General features: G+C 39.7%; 1 protein-coding gene across 1 annotated transcript in view; it reads left to right on the forward strand.

Moving 5' to 3' along the window:
- IQSEC1 (IQ motif and Sec7 domain 1) overlaps positions 1 to 15,413 on the forward strand; it is a gene marked incomplete at its 3' end in the record, with an annotated part of 55,008 nt that overhangs the window by 18,778 nt on the left and 20,817 nt on the right. The window contains exon 4 of the mRNA XM_010085931.1: positions 1,121 to 2,385. Within this exon, the coding sequence (XP_010084233.1) occupies positions 1,121 to 2,385 (1,265 nt within the window). The remainder of the gene's footprint in view (positions 1 to 1,120; positions 2,386 to 15,413) is intronic.

Raw genomic sequence — 15,413 nt, forward strand, 5'->3', positions numbered from 1 at the left:
TGGTAATAGCATTGAAATATGTCAGAAATACATGAGCTATTCCCAAATGGTAGACATAATCAGCTAGATAATATTTTTTAGTAGCATGTAGTTCTTTCTGTAGAAAGGGGATGAAGCCCCTCTGTACATCAGTATCTGAACTTAACAATTACTTGGGAGATCACCAGAGTACGAGGGGGAAAGGTTGTGTGTGCACATGCATGTAACATAAGTAATTAAAACATCATGTCTAATGAAAAAGGGTACCTGGATTTGCAAGTGAGGAGAAATGACTTTGAATCATTGGAGTATTGTGAAAATGTTATTAATCTTGTTCAGTGTTTTTTAAATGAGCAATGTTTTTGATGTTTTGGAAAGAGAGGTTTGAAAATAACTAATGATATGTCATTTTCACTGGGTTAAATTGATAGCATTTATAATGTATTTATTTTGCATATTCATTCTGGTAATTGGAAACACTCACAATGTTGAGTGTAATTAAAAGAATGAGAATAGACTTGAATTTGTATTTAGAAAGTCCGAAATATATTCCTGGTTTGAGGAAGACTGCATATGAGAATGTTCTATCGGAGAAACCGCTCTAGAAGCGTATGGGCTGGGTGACTCAGTTTTGCTTTGAAAAGGCCTGGGTGAAACGATGCTACCTGGTTTTTATTCGTGTAGAAAGCGATGCATGCCTGGAAAGGTGATGGCCGCTTTTAGAATTTACTCCCAAGATATGGCAATTTGCATTACACTTGGATTTAATTTCTCTGCTGTTGTCCCTACAGAGAAAGAATGGCTGTATTATGCTGTATTAGAGTGCTGTTTTCTCTTTGACATGGGCACACCAATGCTAATGTGTGAAAACAAAAAATTTAAACACACACAAATTGCCAGTACCTTAATTTTATATTACAGTATTCACATAGTCATATTGTTGTCTGTATTTTTATGGTGGAATTTGCAAATGACTGGTTCACTATTTGTGCAGTTGTTAGTCTGGAGCTTTGAGTTTTTACTTTCAAAAACAGTATAGACTTTGAAAAATTTCTAAAAATTAATTATTTTTTTTTGTTATACTTTAACCTTGTTCTAGCCTGCATCAAGTTACAAAATGATTGTGTTCACCCTTTCACAGGTGGAAATGCTAGAACGGAAATATGGAGGCCGTCTCATAACTAGACATGCTGCTCGTACTATACAAACAGCTTTTCGCCAGTATCAGATGAACAAAAATTTTGAACGTCTTAGAAGTTCTATGTCTGAAAATCGTATGTCAAGACGCATTGTACTGTCCAATATGAGAATGCAGTTTTCCTTTGAAGGACCTGAGAAAGTCCACAGCTCTTACTTTGAAGGAAAACAAGTTTCTGTTACAAATGATGGGTCAAAGCTGGGCTCCCTGGTACAGTCTGAATGTGGCGACCTTGGAGAGCAAGCTGCAATGAAGTCTCCAGCAGCATCTACTGATTTTGCTGATGCTATAACAGAACTGGAGGATGCTTTTTCCAGGCAAGTGAAATCCCTTGCAGAGTCCATTGATGATGCACTGAATTGCCGTAGTCTACATTCTGATGAAGTCCAGACTCCGGATCAAGTCAGAAGTCGTGAAATGGAAAGGGATACTTGTGCTCAAACCAAACCAGCAATTCACAATGTGGATCACAGGAAGCTCGATGAGATGACAGCATCATACAGTGACGTTACGTTATACATTGATGAGGAAGAGTTATCGCCACCCCTTCCACTTTCCCAGTCAGTAGACAGACCGTCCAGCACAGAATCTGATTTGAGGCTTCGGTCTGTGAACTCTTCTCAAGAGTACTGGTCCATGACCCACAAAGATGATAAGATAGACACTGATACAAGCTGCAGGAGTACCCCGTCACTGGAATGTCAGGAACAGAGGATGCGAATGGATCATCTACCATTGCTGACTATAGAGCCACCCAGTGACAGTTCAGTGGACTTGAGCGATCGCTCAGAGAGAGGCTCATTAAAGAGACAAAATGCATATGACCGAGGGATCACTAGTCAACAAGGAAGCCCAAAACACATCCCTCACAGTATTCCTGCCAAGATTGTAACCCGAGAGGAACAGGAGGCAAGACACAGGGCTAGGCCTATAGATAGTCATTTAGCTATCAATGGCACTGCAAACAGGCAAAGCAAGTCAGAGTCTGATTATTCTGATGGAGACAATGACAGCATCAACAGCACTTCCAACTCTAATGATACAATAAATTGCAGCTCAGAATCTTCTTCTAGAGACAGCCTAAGGGAGCAAACCTTGAGCAAACAAACATACCACAAAGAAACTCGCAACAGCTGGGATTCCCCTGCCTTCAGTAACGATGTTATCAGGAAACGCCATTATAGGATTGGACTGAACCTTTTTAACAAGTGAGTACAGAGTTTCATCCTTTCGTCTCTCTGTTTGGTAGAAAGCCACCGAAACAGGAATATTTTTCTTGTATCAAGATAAGTAAGACTAGTGTCTGATACTGGCTTTTCAGTGTAAAAATGAGCTGCTTGTGGTGACTGTTCATGTTAGAGTGTTTACAAGCTGGTATCTTCTTAGTTAACATCAGGGGAAAATAAAAAATAGAATTATGTGTATATATATATATATGGTATTAAACTATTGAAGAGGATGCATTTGACTACTTTCTAATTGAAAAACATAGTGGCTTAATCCTGATCCATTTTTGGTGTTGTAACAAATTCTAATTTCTTCCTGCCCTAATCATGTAGGTATTGTAAAACTTGTCGTATGGGAATTAGAAATAACAAGCAGCGTAAGATGAGTTTCCTGTTTAACACAGGCAGGGCCTCAGATCTGTTCAGCAGACCTCATCAAAACTTTGATACTAAAAAACAGTGCACTGAATGTTTTTATGCTAAATAAATATTTATTATTTATCATAAAATTATAATAAGATATTTCTGCCTATGACTTAATTTTCCCATGTATGGAGTTGTTTAAAACTTTTATAAAATAACTTTCTGAAGTTTCTTTGTTTTATTGAAGTACTTTCTTCTTTGGACCCTCTCATGTGTCTGTAGAAAACCATGAATATTACGATAGAGGGTATCAAATGATATACTGCTTAAACTCTGTATTCGCATTACAGGAGTTACACAGATCTCATTAGAACTATCATAACCAGCAGATAAGAACAGCTAGGTGGTTGGCATTAGAATTCCTAGCTTTTCTTCACTGCTCGGTTGATGCCTGGTGTGCCAATTTCCCTTCCCTAGTGTGGGTATCATTTACACAAACCTTTTCTGGTGCCAGTGCTTGTAAAGCTCCTCAGAACACTTAGATGAAAGATGCTAAGTGCCAGAATTTATTCCTCTTTTTCTTTAAAATACAGTGTATAAGATTTTGAAATTTTCTACAGAGTACTTCAGGATTTCTCTATGAAAATTTTGTAGCTTCTGAAGAGCTCATAGGTATTTCAGTGTGCTGCCACAGACCGTGCTTCACAGTCTCCTACAGGCTGAATGAGTTCAGCCCTCTTTTCAGCTAACATGCTGTCTTCTGTTTTATTTGCATTAATAGGTCATCATAATATGGTATAACATTGCAGATAATTAAAGCTTTTTGTTGCCATCAGGTGAGGCTGCGCATTACAATGCTAAGTATGGATTGGCCAGGTTTGGCTGTAAAAGCTTTCAGGTTTGTTTTTTTATCTTTGTAAAAGGTTAATGGGCCATTACAGAAGTTTTTAACCAACTGGAAGTATGCAAGTCATACTATGTCTGCAGCTTTTACTGCTCATGAAGTAGACTGGGTAGGAAGATATATCAATTTGCCTTTTTTAGAAAATCTGAAAACACTAACATTGTTGGTGTGGGGGCTGAGGAGGAAGGTGCTGGTACTGTTTGGCTGACTTGGTGTTTGCTCATTGTTTTGCAGAGTAATTAAGCCTCAAAAAGTCAATGATCAGTGAACTTCAGCCTTGATGATACAGTCTTGTGAGTCAATTGCAGAAGGGTGTAAGAAAAAAAGGTGAATGGAAAAAGTGCTCAAGCAGCATGCAGAGATGAATGAGAGTGCTGGAAGATGTCAGATGCTTCTAGTCACATGTCATATCAGTAGGAGGCTGAAAGTGAAAAATAAACATCAGGAATAGAGAAGAATAGAGACTTATTTGAAACATCTAAGCTATCTTGCTGCATGGACTTGAACAGAGATAAACCTTTATTATATATTGGCTGATTGTAAGATGGCTCACAGTTTCTTAGCAGTGCCTTTTAAGAGACAGCGCTGTGCAGAACTCCGGGCAGCACCTCAGTGTGTGATCTTTTGCTGTGTGCAATTGTTTTGTTCCCCCTCCGCATTTTATCTGCAGTATTGATAACAGAACTGAAGATTCTCATTACCTTGTGCCGAGTCACTTTGAATCTACTGATAGCTCAGACAGTTCCCAAGTATCCCATGTATCTTGGTTTTGATTGTGGCTCTCTTAAGTCCACAGATTGTGACATTTCATTAATAGCCTTTCTTCGCCTCTGTGCAATGTCAGGTATTGAACCATCATAGAATGTGATGGTGCATGGGTCAGTAAACTCTTCTGAAAGCGAGCTGGGAAACTTCCTAAGCTTTATTCTTTAAAAAGTTCAGAAGGAGACTCTTGAGAATATATCAGTGGGATTGTGTTTTGTGAGGGAAGTGAAGGGACAGAGGTGGTGTTCAGGCACTTCTCGGGGTTTACTGGTGATGATTTCTTCAGTCATCTTTTTTCCTTTTATATGTGTGGTGTACGGGTGCATTTGTTTCAGTTAACTTCTGAGCATTATGCTCATTGTTCTCAACACATGAAGTATGTCATAGCAACTTATGTGTCCAAATGTTTTTTGAAAAGCAAGCCACATCCTAGATATTGGTTTCCTTGGCAAAGGCTGCTATTTCACATGCAGAACAATGTAAAGGAGGATTCCCAACCTGGGTAGACATGGGCCAGAATGGGGGTCTGCAGGCCAGATGGAGTTGCTGCTAATCAGTCCCAGCTTCACAGTTTCTCTCTCATGACATGGCAAAAATACAACTGCTCGGCATCTCATATGAGCAAGGGTCTGCCTATGCTTCAGTCACATGTTGCAAACTGCTTGTGCTTCCCATCTTGGGACCAGATGTGCACCTGTGATACGGTGGGATACATTTTAGTCTGCTCTCCAGTGTTCAAGGCAATGCAGCAGAATCATTTAGATGTCTTTTGATCACGTGACATTTATGATCTTAAAATAGGGACCAGCACAAGTCTTGGCAGTGAGCTCCTGAGAGGATGTGTGCTCCACCCGTGCAGAAGGACGGTGCACAGAGTTGAGAGAAGTGGCTTTGAAGTTACCTATTACAAGAAGTTTCTTCCCAATGGCTGCATCTACCAGAGGAAATTTTAGGAATGTCTTTTACAAGAAGTTCATGTTTGAAATCTTTCTTGCAAATTAAGATCCCAAACCTTAATCAACAAATAATCATGTAATTTCGTTCTGGTACATGAAGCTTGGCTGAAATGCAAAGAGTTTAGAATCTTAACGAAATGCATTGTAGTAGAGGAAATACTTCTGCTTTGTTCACTAGGAGTGTTGTAAGAATGAAGTTTTAAAAAGCATGGAAAGTCACTATCCTCACAGTTGAAATTTCAACAAATGCTTTAAAATTTTTCTGGCTTTTCTATTACAATAATAATTTTCAGAAGCCAGAGTGCAGTTTTCTTACCAGAGGCCCTTTATTAGAATAGTCAGTTATGGGTGGAGTAGAAGTTGAGCACGACTGGTGGTCTAGTTCACTTAATCGCCATTATATGCAAAACATTAGTAGCACAAAGGTCCGTGGAGAAAGGAGAACACAGGACAGTAGAGGAAAAAAACTGTAAGTAATTGAAAACCATTTATTCTAGGAGTTTTAGCACGTTATCATAGAATTTGTTTCAAACTATAACTTGGCATTCAGTTTTGGAACCTTAGTGCTGGTTAAAGAAATACGGTTTTTTAAAGCTGTTTTGTGGTATCCACTATACTAGAACATAAAGTATCACCCAAATTGAATGATTTCTGCCAAAGAAATTGTAACTAAGAGCTTCTGTACGTTCTCCTGTTTTTGAATGGCAGTAGTGATTTCACCCTGTCAATAGGCTGTCAGATGGTGTGTTACCATTCATTGCCTTCCTAAAGGAAGGATTGCAGGTGCATGCCCAGAGTGCGGGGGCTCCCAGGGAAGCTTGGCGAGGCCAGCTGTGTTGAATCAGGCATTTTCTTCAGAGTAGTTTGAATGGGTTGTAGTCTGAGAGAAATTACACTAGAAACCATTCCTTCCTTATAGGCAGAAGGAAAACACTACCTAGAAAGGTTTATTTTGCAGGCTCCAAACCCTGCCAATGCAAATCCAGCCTTTGAGACTGGTTTGCTTATAAACAAGGCTTCAAGAGGGCTTTTGACTGCTGCTTTTTAAAAAAAAAAAAAAAAAAAAAAAAAAGTAAAAAGGGCTGTGATTTTATTCTCATGTTTGTTTTGACTGCAGGCTGGAAATACCAGGTTTACCAGTTATTGCAGCCCAATCTGGTAGGATTTTCAGGTTCCATTCTGCTGCTGGTGCACTGATGGCTCTAACAGATTAAATAGGACCAAATGGCTTAAATGCAGCAGTCTGAGGAAACACGTCCTGCCCTTGGGTCAACTTTGCAGTCAGTAGTAGCAGACTGTGATTCTGTGCAGAGCTGTGCGTGTGTAGGAAGCAGTATAGTGCCGTATTGTGCCACTGTGATGGTGGCAGTACCTCTGGCTCCTTGCCAAGTATGTGGCTTCCAGGTATGTTTGTTAACAGCACTGCCCTCAGTTACTGTGTCCTGAAACTGCAGGGACACACCCAACTGGGCCATGTTGAATAGAGTACAGTGTAGTGATTATTCAGCTTTCTCTTGGAGAGGGGATGCAGATACTTTCTGTGTTAATAAAGTATTTGCAACAAATCTTGGACAGCATCAGAGTGGCTTGAAAATTTGATGCGACTGTGCCTAGTATGATAAAATATGCAAGATAAAAGTTTGCGTTTCTCAGACTCATTTCTTAATCTAGCAGAGACTAGAGTCATATTTAGTATCTCCTTTGGGACATCAGATATTGGAAGACCCTGTTAGACATCCTGTCGTCTGGCAGCGTTCCTGTGGCATTGTGATTCCTTGTCATGGGAGCCAGTCTTTGCTGGTGCCAGTTTGTGATATTACTGGTGAAGAGAGCCTGTGAAGTACAGCTCGTGGGCCATTTGTACCCTGGCGCTCTGCTTTTTATGCTGTGGTATAATTTTGTTGAGGGCTCTTTTTGTGTAGTGTTTCGTTGAAAGTTTTATGGCCTACTCTTGAAAGTACGTATTGGAGGTGAATGAACATAACACCACTTTACATTACTAGAACAGAGGCTAGGCTATAAATATTTTTACAATAAGTTTTCCCAGATGCCTTTCACCCCCACCCCCCTTTTTTGTCCTCTTTTGCTTTCTGGAAAGGGTAGTGACAGATGGAAAACTGTTCCCTCTGTGTCCTCAGTCCATTATGGCGTACTGTTTTGAAGAGTTTTCTCTAGCTTCCTTTATAACAGGCTATTATCAAGGTTCCCACTATTCCAAAGTTCTCTCAAAGGATTTACTGACAGAGCTAAAAAGGCATGAGTACCTGTTTGCATTATGCAGTGATGTATCATGTGTTGACCTGTAAGCCCTCAAAGCCCTGCTGGCTTCATTTATTGCATAATGGATATGATTTTATTCAAAACTTAAAAATCATTATTGATATGAATTGGATACTAGTTCCAGGAGCAGACTGTTAAAAACATGTCTAGATTCCTTGGAATGTTAATTTAAGTATTTATTTTACTAAGCAGAGAGGGACTTTACTGTTGTTACAACATCTGGACTGCAGATTATTCAGTCACAGACAGTTCCAACAAAAATTAAAATCAAAGCACTCCATGTAGCTTGTCCTCTAACATGCCGAGGGGTTAGTAAGAAGAGAAGAATGTTCTTAGTATGACTCTCATTATTTCTAAAATAGTTTAGTCCTAAGTGAGAACACCCAAAAAAAAAAAAAAACTGTGTTTTGCTTTGTTCTATGGGTGTTTTATCTTTCCTCCCTGAGGACCCATTTTTCCTGCTTTTTTTTCCAAAATGGGTGCTTTGATTAGCATACATTATGTCCTGCCCATAAGAAACAGCTGTAATGTGTAACTGAGAATTCAACCAATAGTATATTTAAGTGCTGGCTTCAGATAGGGGCGCAAGGATTCCCTTTATTGTCATTGAAAGGAAGTATAAATTTTAGCAAATGTTGAAAGCAAATCTAGCCTTTGGAAGGCTGTGCTATGACCAGCAGTAACTGTGTCCCTGGAACCGTGAAAGAGCCATTACCTCATCCTCTGCCGCCAGCTCCGCCTGCCCTTAAACATTCTGGGCACACGTCTCCCTCCCGCTGCTACGTGCCAGGAATCAGTAACTGGTCTGCTCTAACAATGCCTGGGTGCGTGCTCAGGATACCCACAGTTATTGGAAAATGACCCTATGACTGGAGGAATTTGCCTGGGTGAGCAGCTCCCAGATGAGTGTCTGGTATGACTCTGGATGCCAGAGTTTTAATTCATTTCCCCGCACCCCCAAATCTCAAGTGAGTGAATTTTGAGGGTGAAAAATGTGACCAACTGCCATTGCAGGCATACAGAAGACAGTTTGAATAGGGAGTAGGGAAGGCTGCGTAGGAACCCTTGGAAGAAAAGGAAAAGAGAAGGGGGCACCAACTCTTTCCTCCTGTTTAACAATTCACATCTCACTCAGCTGGGATTTGGTGGATCTGTAAGTGAAAAATCTGGAGATCTTTAAGTAGTATTTTTGTATTGCCAGTTTAAAAGGCATCACTCTTCAAGTAAACGTGGTTGCCAGTGTTTCCCATTTGCAGTCAGCAGAGTTGCAGAAATTGAAGCTGAAGTTCTTCTGTGTAACTGAGGTTAGGGTGTGGAAAGGGAATTTAGGGCAGGGACACTGGAAAACGTTTTGACAGGGACTGTTCCTGAATTTCAAGGACATAGTCATCTTAATGTCTCACTCCTGGCTGCAGTTGCATAAACATGAAAGCAATAGTTCTGGCAAACATTTCTCAGAGGGCCAGCAGGTTTTTCACGTATCTTGTCTCAAAGTGGAGTATATTTTGCTCTTCTGGCAGCTACAAACTCTTTTCCCTGGTCTTTGAGAAAAGCAGAGATGCAAAGGGGTCAGAGGGGTCAGAGGAGGTTAGAACATCCTCATAGAGTGTTTTGGTCCTTTCTTGCGAGGAAGGAGGGAGCGGGGGAAAAGAAAAGCAGGCTGTCCACTGCCAAGAGAGAGGATAATGAGAGCTACAAAATCTGCTATAGCGTGATGACTCTGTTTTCGCTAGCCAGGACGCGTGCAGCTACTGCACTGCAACTGCTTGGGGTGTGCCGTATGATTCTCTTTACTGTGCTAACTGCTTTGTTCCTCAAGGCTGATGCCTCTTACATGGGAAAATCCTATTTCTGAAATAGCTTTAAACTCTGTTTTTCCTCCTTTATTGGAGTAACCCACACCTTCTGCTTGGATGTTTTATCTGACTGTTATATACTTTTTACAGTTTTGTAATCAGCTCTGTTTCAGGCAATAATTTTCAGATAAGCCTAAACATTCAGTAGCAGCAATAATGTTTAATGTATAATTTCCTAGCACTTTACTAGGAGATGGTGACATAAAGAAACTGATTGATTAGACAGAAAGTAACAGTAGAACTGTTCCGGTCAGTTACCCAATTTTGTGAAAACAGATGTCTACAGCGTTTCCTCTCTTTATTGTTCTCCCCCACCAAACAGAACTGGGCAGTGAGATCACTTCCTGGTAAGTTCTTTTGTTAGTGACATGAGTATAAATTGACTTTCACTGAATGTAGAGTACTCCAGGTAATTTGGTACAATTGCAAGTAAGCTGTGACCTTCACATCTATGGTGGTAGTTTTTTGGTTTGGCCTTGAATGAACCTGAGAAGTTCATTAAAGACTGAGAAGATTAACATATAATAGTGGAGAGAAGTCTTCCCCACTGTGGGGGAACCTGCTGGGCTCCTGCCCAAATGATGTAACTATCTCCCTGTTTCCATGAGACACAGAGAAGCTGTAGAAATGTGCTGTTTCCTGGCTTATTTTCCTGACCCAGAGACTCTTTCTTGTAATTACCAGAAGATGCAATTTACACCTAGTTCTTCTTTCTCTTCCTTAAACAGTTGTGTAACACCAGGAAGACACAGATCAGGCTTCCCAGTCAGTTTCTCTTAATTTTTTTCCTTTTCAGTCTATTTCTTGCCTTGCTGTGTAGTTGAGTGAACTCTGAAAAGTTGGTACTAGTCTTCATAGTATTTTAAGGATATTGTTTTTTTTCTTCTTTCCCAGAAGGTTTAAAATAAGCATAGTGATTCTCTTAGCTTTGTTGCAGCAGCAGTGGGATATTCGGCAAAAGTAAAGGAAGAGGTACAACCATAGAAACAAAATTTAGCTGTCTGCCAAACTAAGGAGAATGTTCAACTAGCTTGTTGTTGCCAACTTGGCTATTTAACAATACTTCTTAAATTATTCTAAGAAAAGTCTTAAATGCTTGCTATTAAAAAAGCCATCCCTGGATTTTGATGTTCAAGTAGTGCTTAGTTTTGTGACAACTGCAGATATTTTCAAAACAGGATCTCTAGTATCAAAGGCAAGGAAGATTATTTTCTTTTAACAGAGGGCTGGCATCATAGCTGCATTAAATTCTCCACCCCAACATGAAAAGATTTATTTGGCAGCAGCATGTTTGTGAGCTGTTTCTGTTTGCAGCCTTGACAGCCTCTAAGAAATGTTTGTAGTTCTGGTTTGCTTGTTTTCTAGATACTCTCAGCTTATGGTCCTTTCAGTGTAGCACATGTGTGTGCGCCTAATCATAGACAAGAAACCAAAAAGCATAGATGTGCCTTCAGAAATACTGAAGTCCTTTCTAGATATTTCTTGGAGCTTCTCATTTTCAGTCAGGCTACCTTTATCCCCCTTGTTTCAGATGGTGGTAAGAAGATTGTGTTTGTGGTTATTTACCTTGTGGGAATAAACCCTTACTTTGCCTCAAAAGATGTTTTTGGTGTTGCTGGGTATTGGAAATCTAGATTTGGGCAAGCTGCTTTCTGTGCTCATTTGTTTATTAATGCTTCCATTTTACAGCTCTGTTATTGTCTGAGCATCTAAAAGGAAATAAAGAGATGTAATGTGGTTTGGGATGCTGGTAAGCTTTACATGTTTAGCAAGTCAAAAATAGGGAAGGCTTTATACACTTTTGTACTGTGGTTTTGTTGAATGTTTCTGTTTGAGGTGGCACTTGCTATTCTCTCTCCTGTTGGCCCATGTGGACATAGGCGCTTTATCCCCACTGTGGCTTGGTTGGTACAGCGGATTGTGCAGCTACGGAGGGAACGTGACTGAATTTAAAACAAAACAAACCACCACCAAAACAACTCACAAGCACAAAACAACAAAACCCCTTTTTCTCCTAGTTCAGTTTATCAGGAAGTCCTAAACCAGCAGTTGGAATGGAGAGCAGAGCCTGCTGCCAGTGGTCACCTAGCTGCAACACTTAGGTGTAATGTGTTTGGTTTGCAGTCTGACTGGCTGCACCAGTAACCCTGGTAGGTAACAGTAAATGCTAAGTTTGTGCTGATCTCTTTCTTACCATCTGGAATCTGACTAAAAGCTTTTCCTCGACCAAACTCACTTTTCAACTTCACTGCAGTGTTTTTGCAAAAATGGGATTTCCTACAGTTTGAAAGATAACGTTTTGAATATCCAGGTAATGCAAAGCCATATTTCCCAAGTCCCACTAACCTTTGGAATCTGGTGTTGCTTTATGTCCAACACAGCCTGCTGGGCTGTGTGAGCTCAGCTGTTGACAGCTTTGCTGTGCACTGGCTGGGGAAGTCAGTCTGCAAATGCTGTTACCCTGCCCCTCTTCAAAGGAGGAGCAGCTTCTGACCCTGGCGTGCCTGCTTTCTCAAACTCCGGCAGGTCTTGAGCACCTCTGAAAGCAGAACTTAAGCAGAGGAAACGTCAAACCAGGGACTGGCATGAGATTATTTTGACAGTCCATCTTTAGTAATTCATGGAGCTTTAGGGCTGGTTTTGATTGTTGACAATATAGATTTTCTGCAGCAGCTAGTTGGTGATTATCTCTGCAGGTTCATGGTATTCTCACGTGGTGTAAATGATGGTAATAACAGGTATCCTAAGATTGTCTGTCAGTGGTTCCTCTGACCAGGTGAAAGTTAATTGAGACAAACAGTGTCAGAATTGTAGATGTCTGGATCACTGCTCTCCTTACTAATTTGCTCACGACAATAGAAATTTTAGGAATGCAGTGTTTTTTCTAAAGATACTGTGCTTCTTTATATACATGTAGGTTTTAGTCTAATGGAAAAAAAAGTTGGGTTTTTTTTTTTCTTTCTATATATTCCTGACTTGGATAAGGAACACTTGTCTCAGGAATCCACCAACTTTGATATTATTACCCTATTACTTATTGTTCTTTTTTTCTCATCTGCCCCATACTCCAAAGGAGAGTTCATTCTTAGGAGAGCCTTGTATGTCATATACATTAGCAAAACTAAACATGCTGACCTTTTTGTGACTTCCAAATTCAGCCTGCATAGCTGTTAAGGAAGAGAAATTAACTCCTCCTCAGCTTCACAAACTATAAACCCCCAACAAACCACCACTCTAATGAGATCTGCGCAAATGTCAGCAACTGATTTGAACTTTCAGTGAATTTACCCTTTCAGTACTGCACGTAGAACTTGCTGAGTAAATAAACCATCTCCTTCTAGTTGGTATTGTGCCTAGGAAGGAAAGGCATGATGCTGCCTAGAGGAAACAGCAGTCATGTGCAGGGATTTACTATTGTCTTGGCTTTTGAGGGAATGGGATTTTAGGGGGGTTGGGATTTTGGTTTTTTTTTTTTTTTCTCTTGTTTTTTTTATTTTTTTTTAACTGTTGTCTGTGTGTGATTTTGCACTCTTCATTTCTGTGATTTGCTTCCTATAAAGATGTCCATTTCCAAAAATTGCTGCAGGATCCAGCCTGTCTTCAGAAACACACAAAGACAACATTTTTACTGGATATGACCAGTACTCTCTAAGAAGCGTGCTTATTAAAGTACATTGTTTTGATCTGTTATTTTGAAGTTTGCATTACTTTCTGCATCAATGTTTTTCCCCTAAAAGTCTCTTTAAACCATCCTAAAGATCCTAAAGGTCTTGTTATTAATCACTTTCTGTGAAATTCCTTAGTCCTTTATGCAACATCTGAGAATCTTATGTAAATATGTTTTTGCACATCTTTTTGTATTAGTTGATTTTTTTTTCTTCCTTTCAGTAGATTCCTTTTAATTTGTTTTGGTTGGATTTGGGGGTGTTTTTTTTTGAGATAGGAGACATTCTTAAGCTTTATTTTTGAAGCAATTCTGTAAATATGAAAAGTTCTCTAAATATGCATGTCATCAGCTATGTAAGGTGCTAGCTTTAGAGGGTGTATTTTGATATTAGTTAATGTATTCAAATCTGAAAATAAATGCTCTGCTTATGCAGCTTCCACAATTGCTATTTATAGACATCTCATCTTCCCTGTTACTGATAGGTGTAATTAACGAGCCACCACTGGGAATTTTCCTAATCACACAAGACTCTTAGTTGTAAGTACAAAACAGCCTACGCTCAATTCTGAGTAGGCAGAAATGAGGATAACTTACATCAGATGTCCTATTTCGTGTTAAATCCATGACCCTTTCCTGTCCCACTCCCTTCTGCATCCAATCATACACTTAAGGAAAATTAGGGTTTGGTGACAAAGTTTGTCCAATTTAAAGCAGCTGGTTTTGCCAGCAGTAGAATCCCTGCTTGCTTGTGTTGTCTTTTAAAACCTGCCCTCCTAGAAACCCTGTCAGTTACCTGGTATTTTTTGCCTTTCATTGGGAAGGAGCAAATGAGTTTTCAGTGGTTTGCTGATAGTCAAGACCGCAACCTATATGTCCTCTTGGTGCCTTTAAGAGGCAATTCTTGCATATTTAGTAATATTTGAAGTTTGTGATGTTGGGGATCACTTAATTTTCCATGAACCTCTTTAGTTCTTCAGTTTCTCTGAATTTGAAAAGAGAGAAAAAATATATTGTTTGTGTTTAAAGACATATAGGCACCCTTGTGTACCTTTTCCTCTTAACCTATTGTTAGCTTCACTTTTCAAGTAAGATTTTGTTGGAAGTACAGCACTTCAGAGTGCTCTTACAAAGTCACAGTTTTCTATTAAGTACTTTTCCTATTGAATAACATAACGTCACACTGGTGTGGGGGTGGAAGGGAGTCTACAACAGCAATAAAGCCCACTGAACCTCCCTAGCTTGCAAGGTGATTAAAAAGAAAAAAAAAAAAAAAAGAAGAAGAAGATTGTTCTTACAGTAAGCTGTTTGATAAAATTTAGTTCCTTTTAAATTCAATTTCTTGGTCAAAAGTGTTGAATGAATTCAAGATTTCAGATCGTTAGAAACAGAAATATCAAGAAAATTTGTTGGCGAGCTTGACTTCTGAGTGAGGAGCTGGGGAGATACCCATTGGGTAAGAAAATTTTTCTTTCTCTCATATTTAATACCCACATTTGGCCACAGAAACTTATTTTATTTAGAACTTTCATTTGGGCACGTTCCCATATAATCCTTAACCTTCAGAGTTCTTCTGTGAGCCCAATAGTATTCATTTTGGTAATGGGAAAACTGAAAACATTGTAGGCTGCCCTGCTCAACAAGTGATACCCTAACGACTGTGGAGTGGTACCAGCTGCCTCTGGCAGCTTGTCCTTTATGCCGTCCTTTGGAGTGTACTCTGCTGTAGACTGTAGTTACTGGGGGTGAGGTACCAAAAGACCACCTGAAGCTGTAGGTTCTGTGATTAAGAACAATTGTCCTGCTAATACTTGGTCTGAGAAATCCTTTATCGTCGTTGTAGTGATGACTACCAGAACCTTTAAAGAAAGATCAAAGTAACATTACGGGAAGTTACAGTTCTCATCCCAATACCTGTTAGAGGTTCTCCAGAGAAGACCTTTAATTCTTGAGTTAGTTTTTTTTAGCAGTAGCTCTGCACCAGCTTAGTCTGGGTGCTTGCTGGTGACTGGGGTCAGACCCCAAGTAGCTCTTCGGTTGAGGTCATTCATATTCTCTAGATTTATAGTTGTTTTTCTAGAACAGAACAACAAAGTTAACAGGTTTAAGGGATGTGAATTAGAAAGAAATAGAGCTTCTTCACTGTGCAGATGACTCTTACAGGTTTCTTACTCTGAAGTTTATGCTGCTGCTACCACAGTTGGATTTATCAAGTAGGGAAA

Source organism: Pterocles gutturalis, unplaced genomic scaffold, assembly GCF_000699245.1.
Source record: "Pterocles gutturalis isolate BGI_N339 unplaced genomic scaffold, ASM69924v1 scaffold49696, whole genome shotgun sequence".
NCBI lineage: Eukaryota > Metazoa > Chordata > Aves > Pterocliformes > Pteroclidae > Pterocles > Pterocles gutturalis.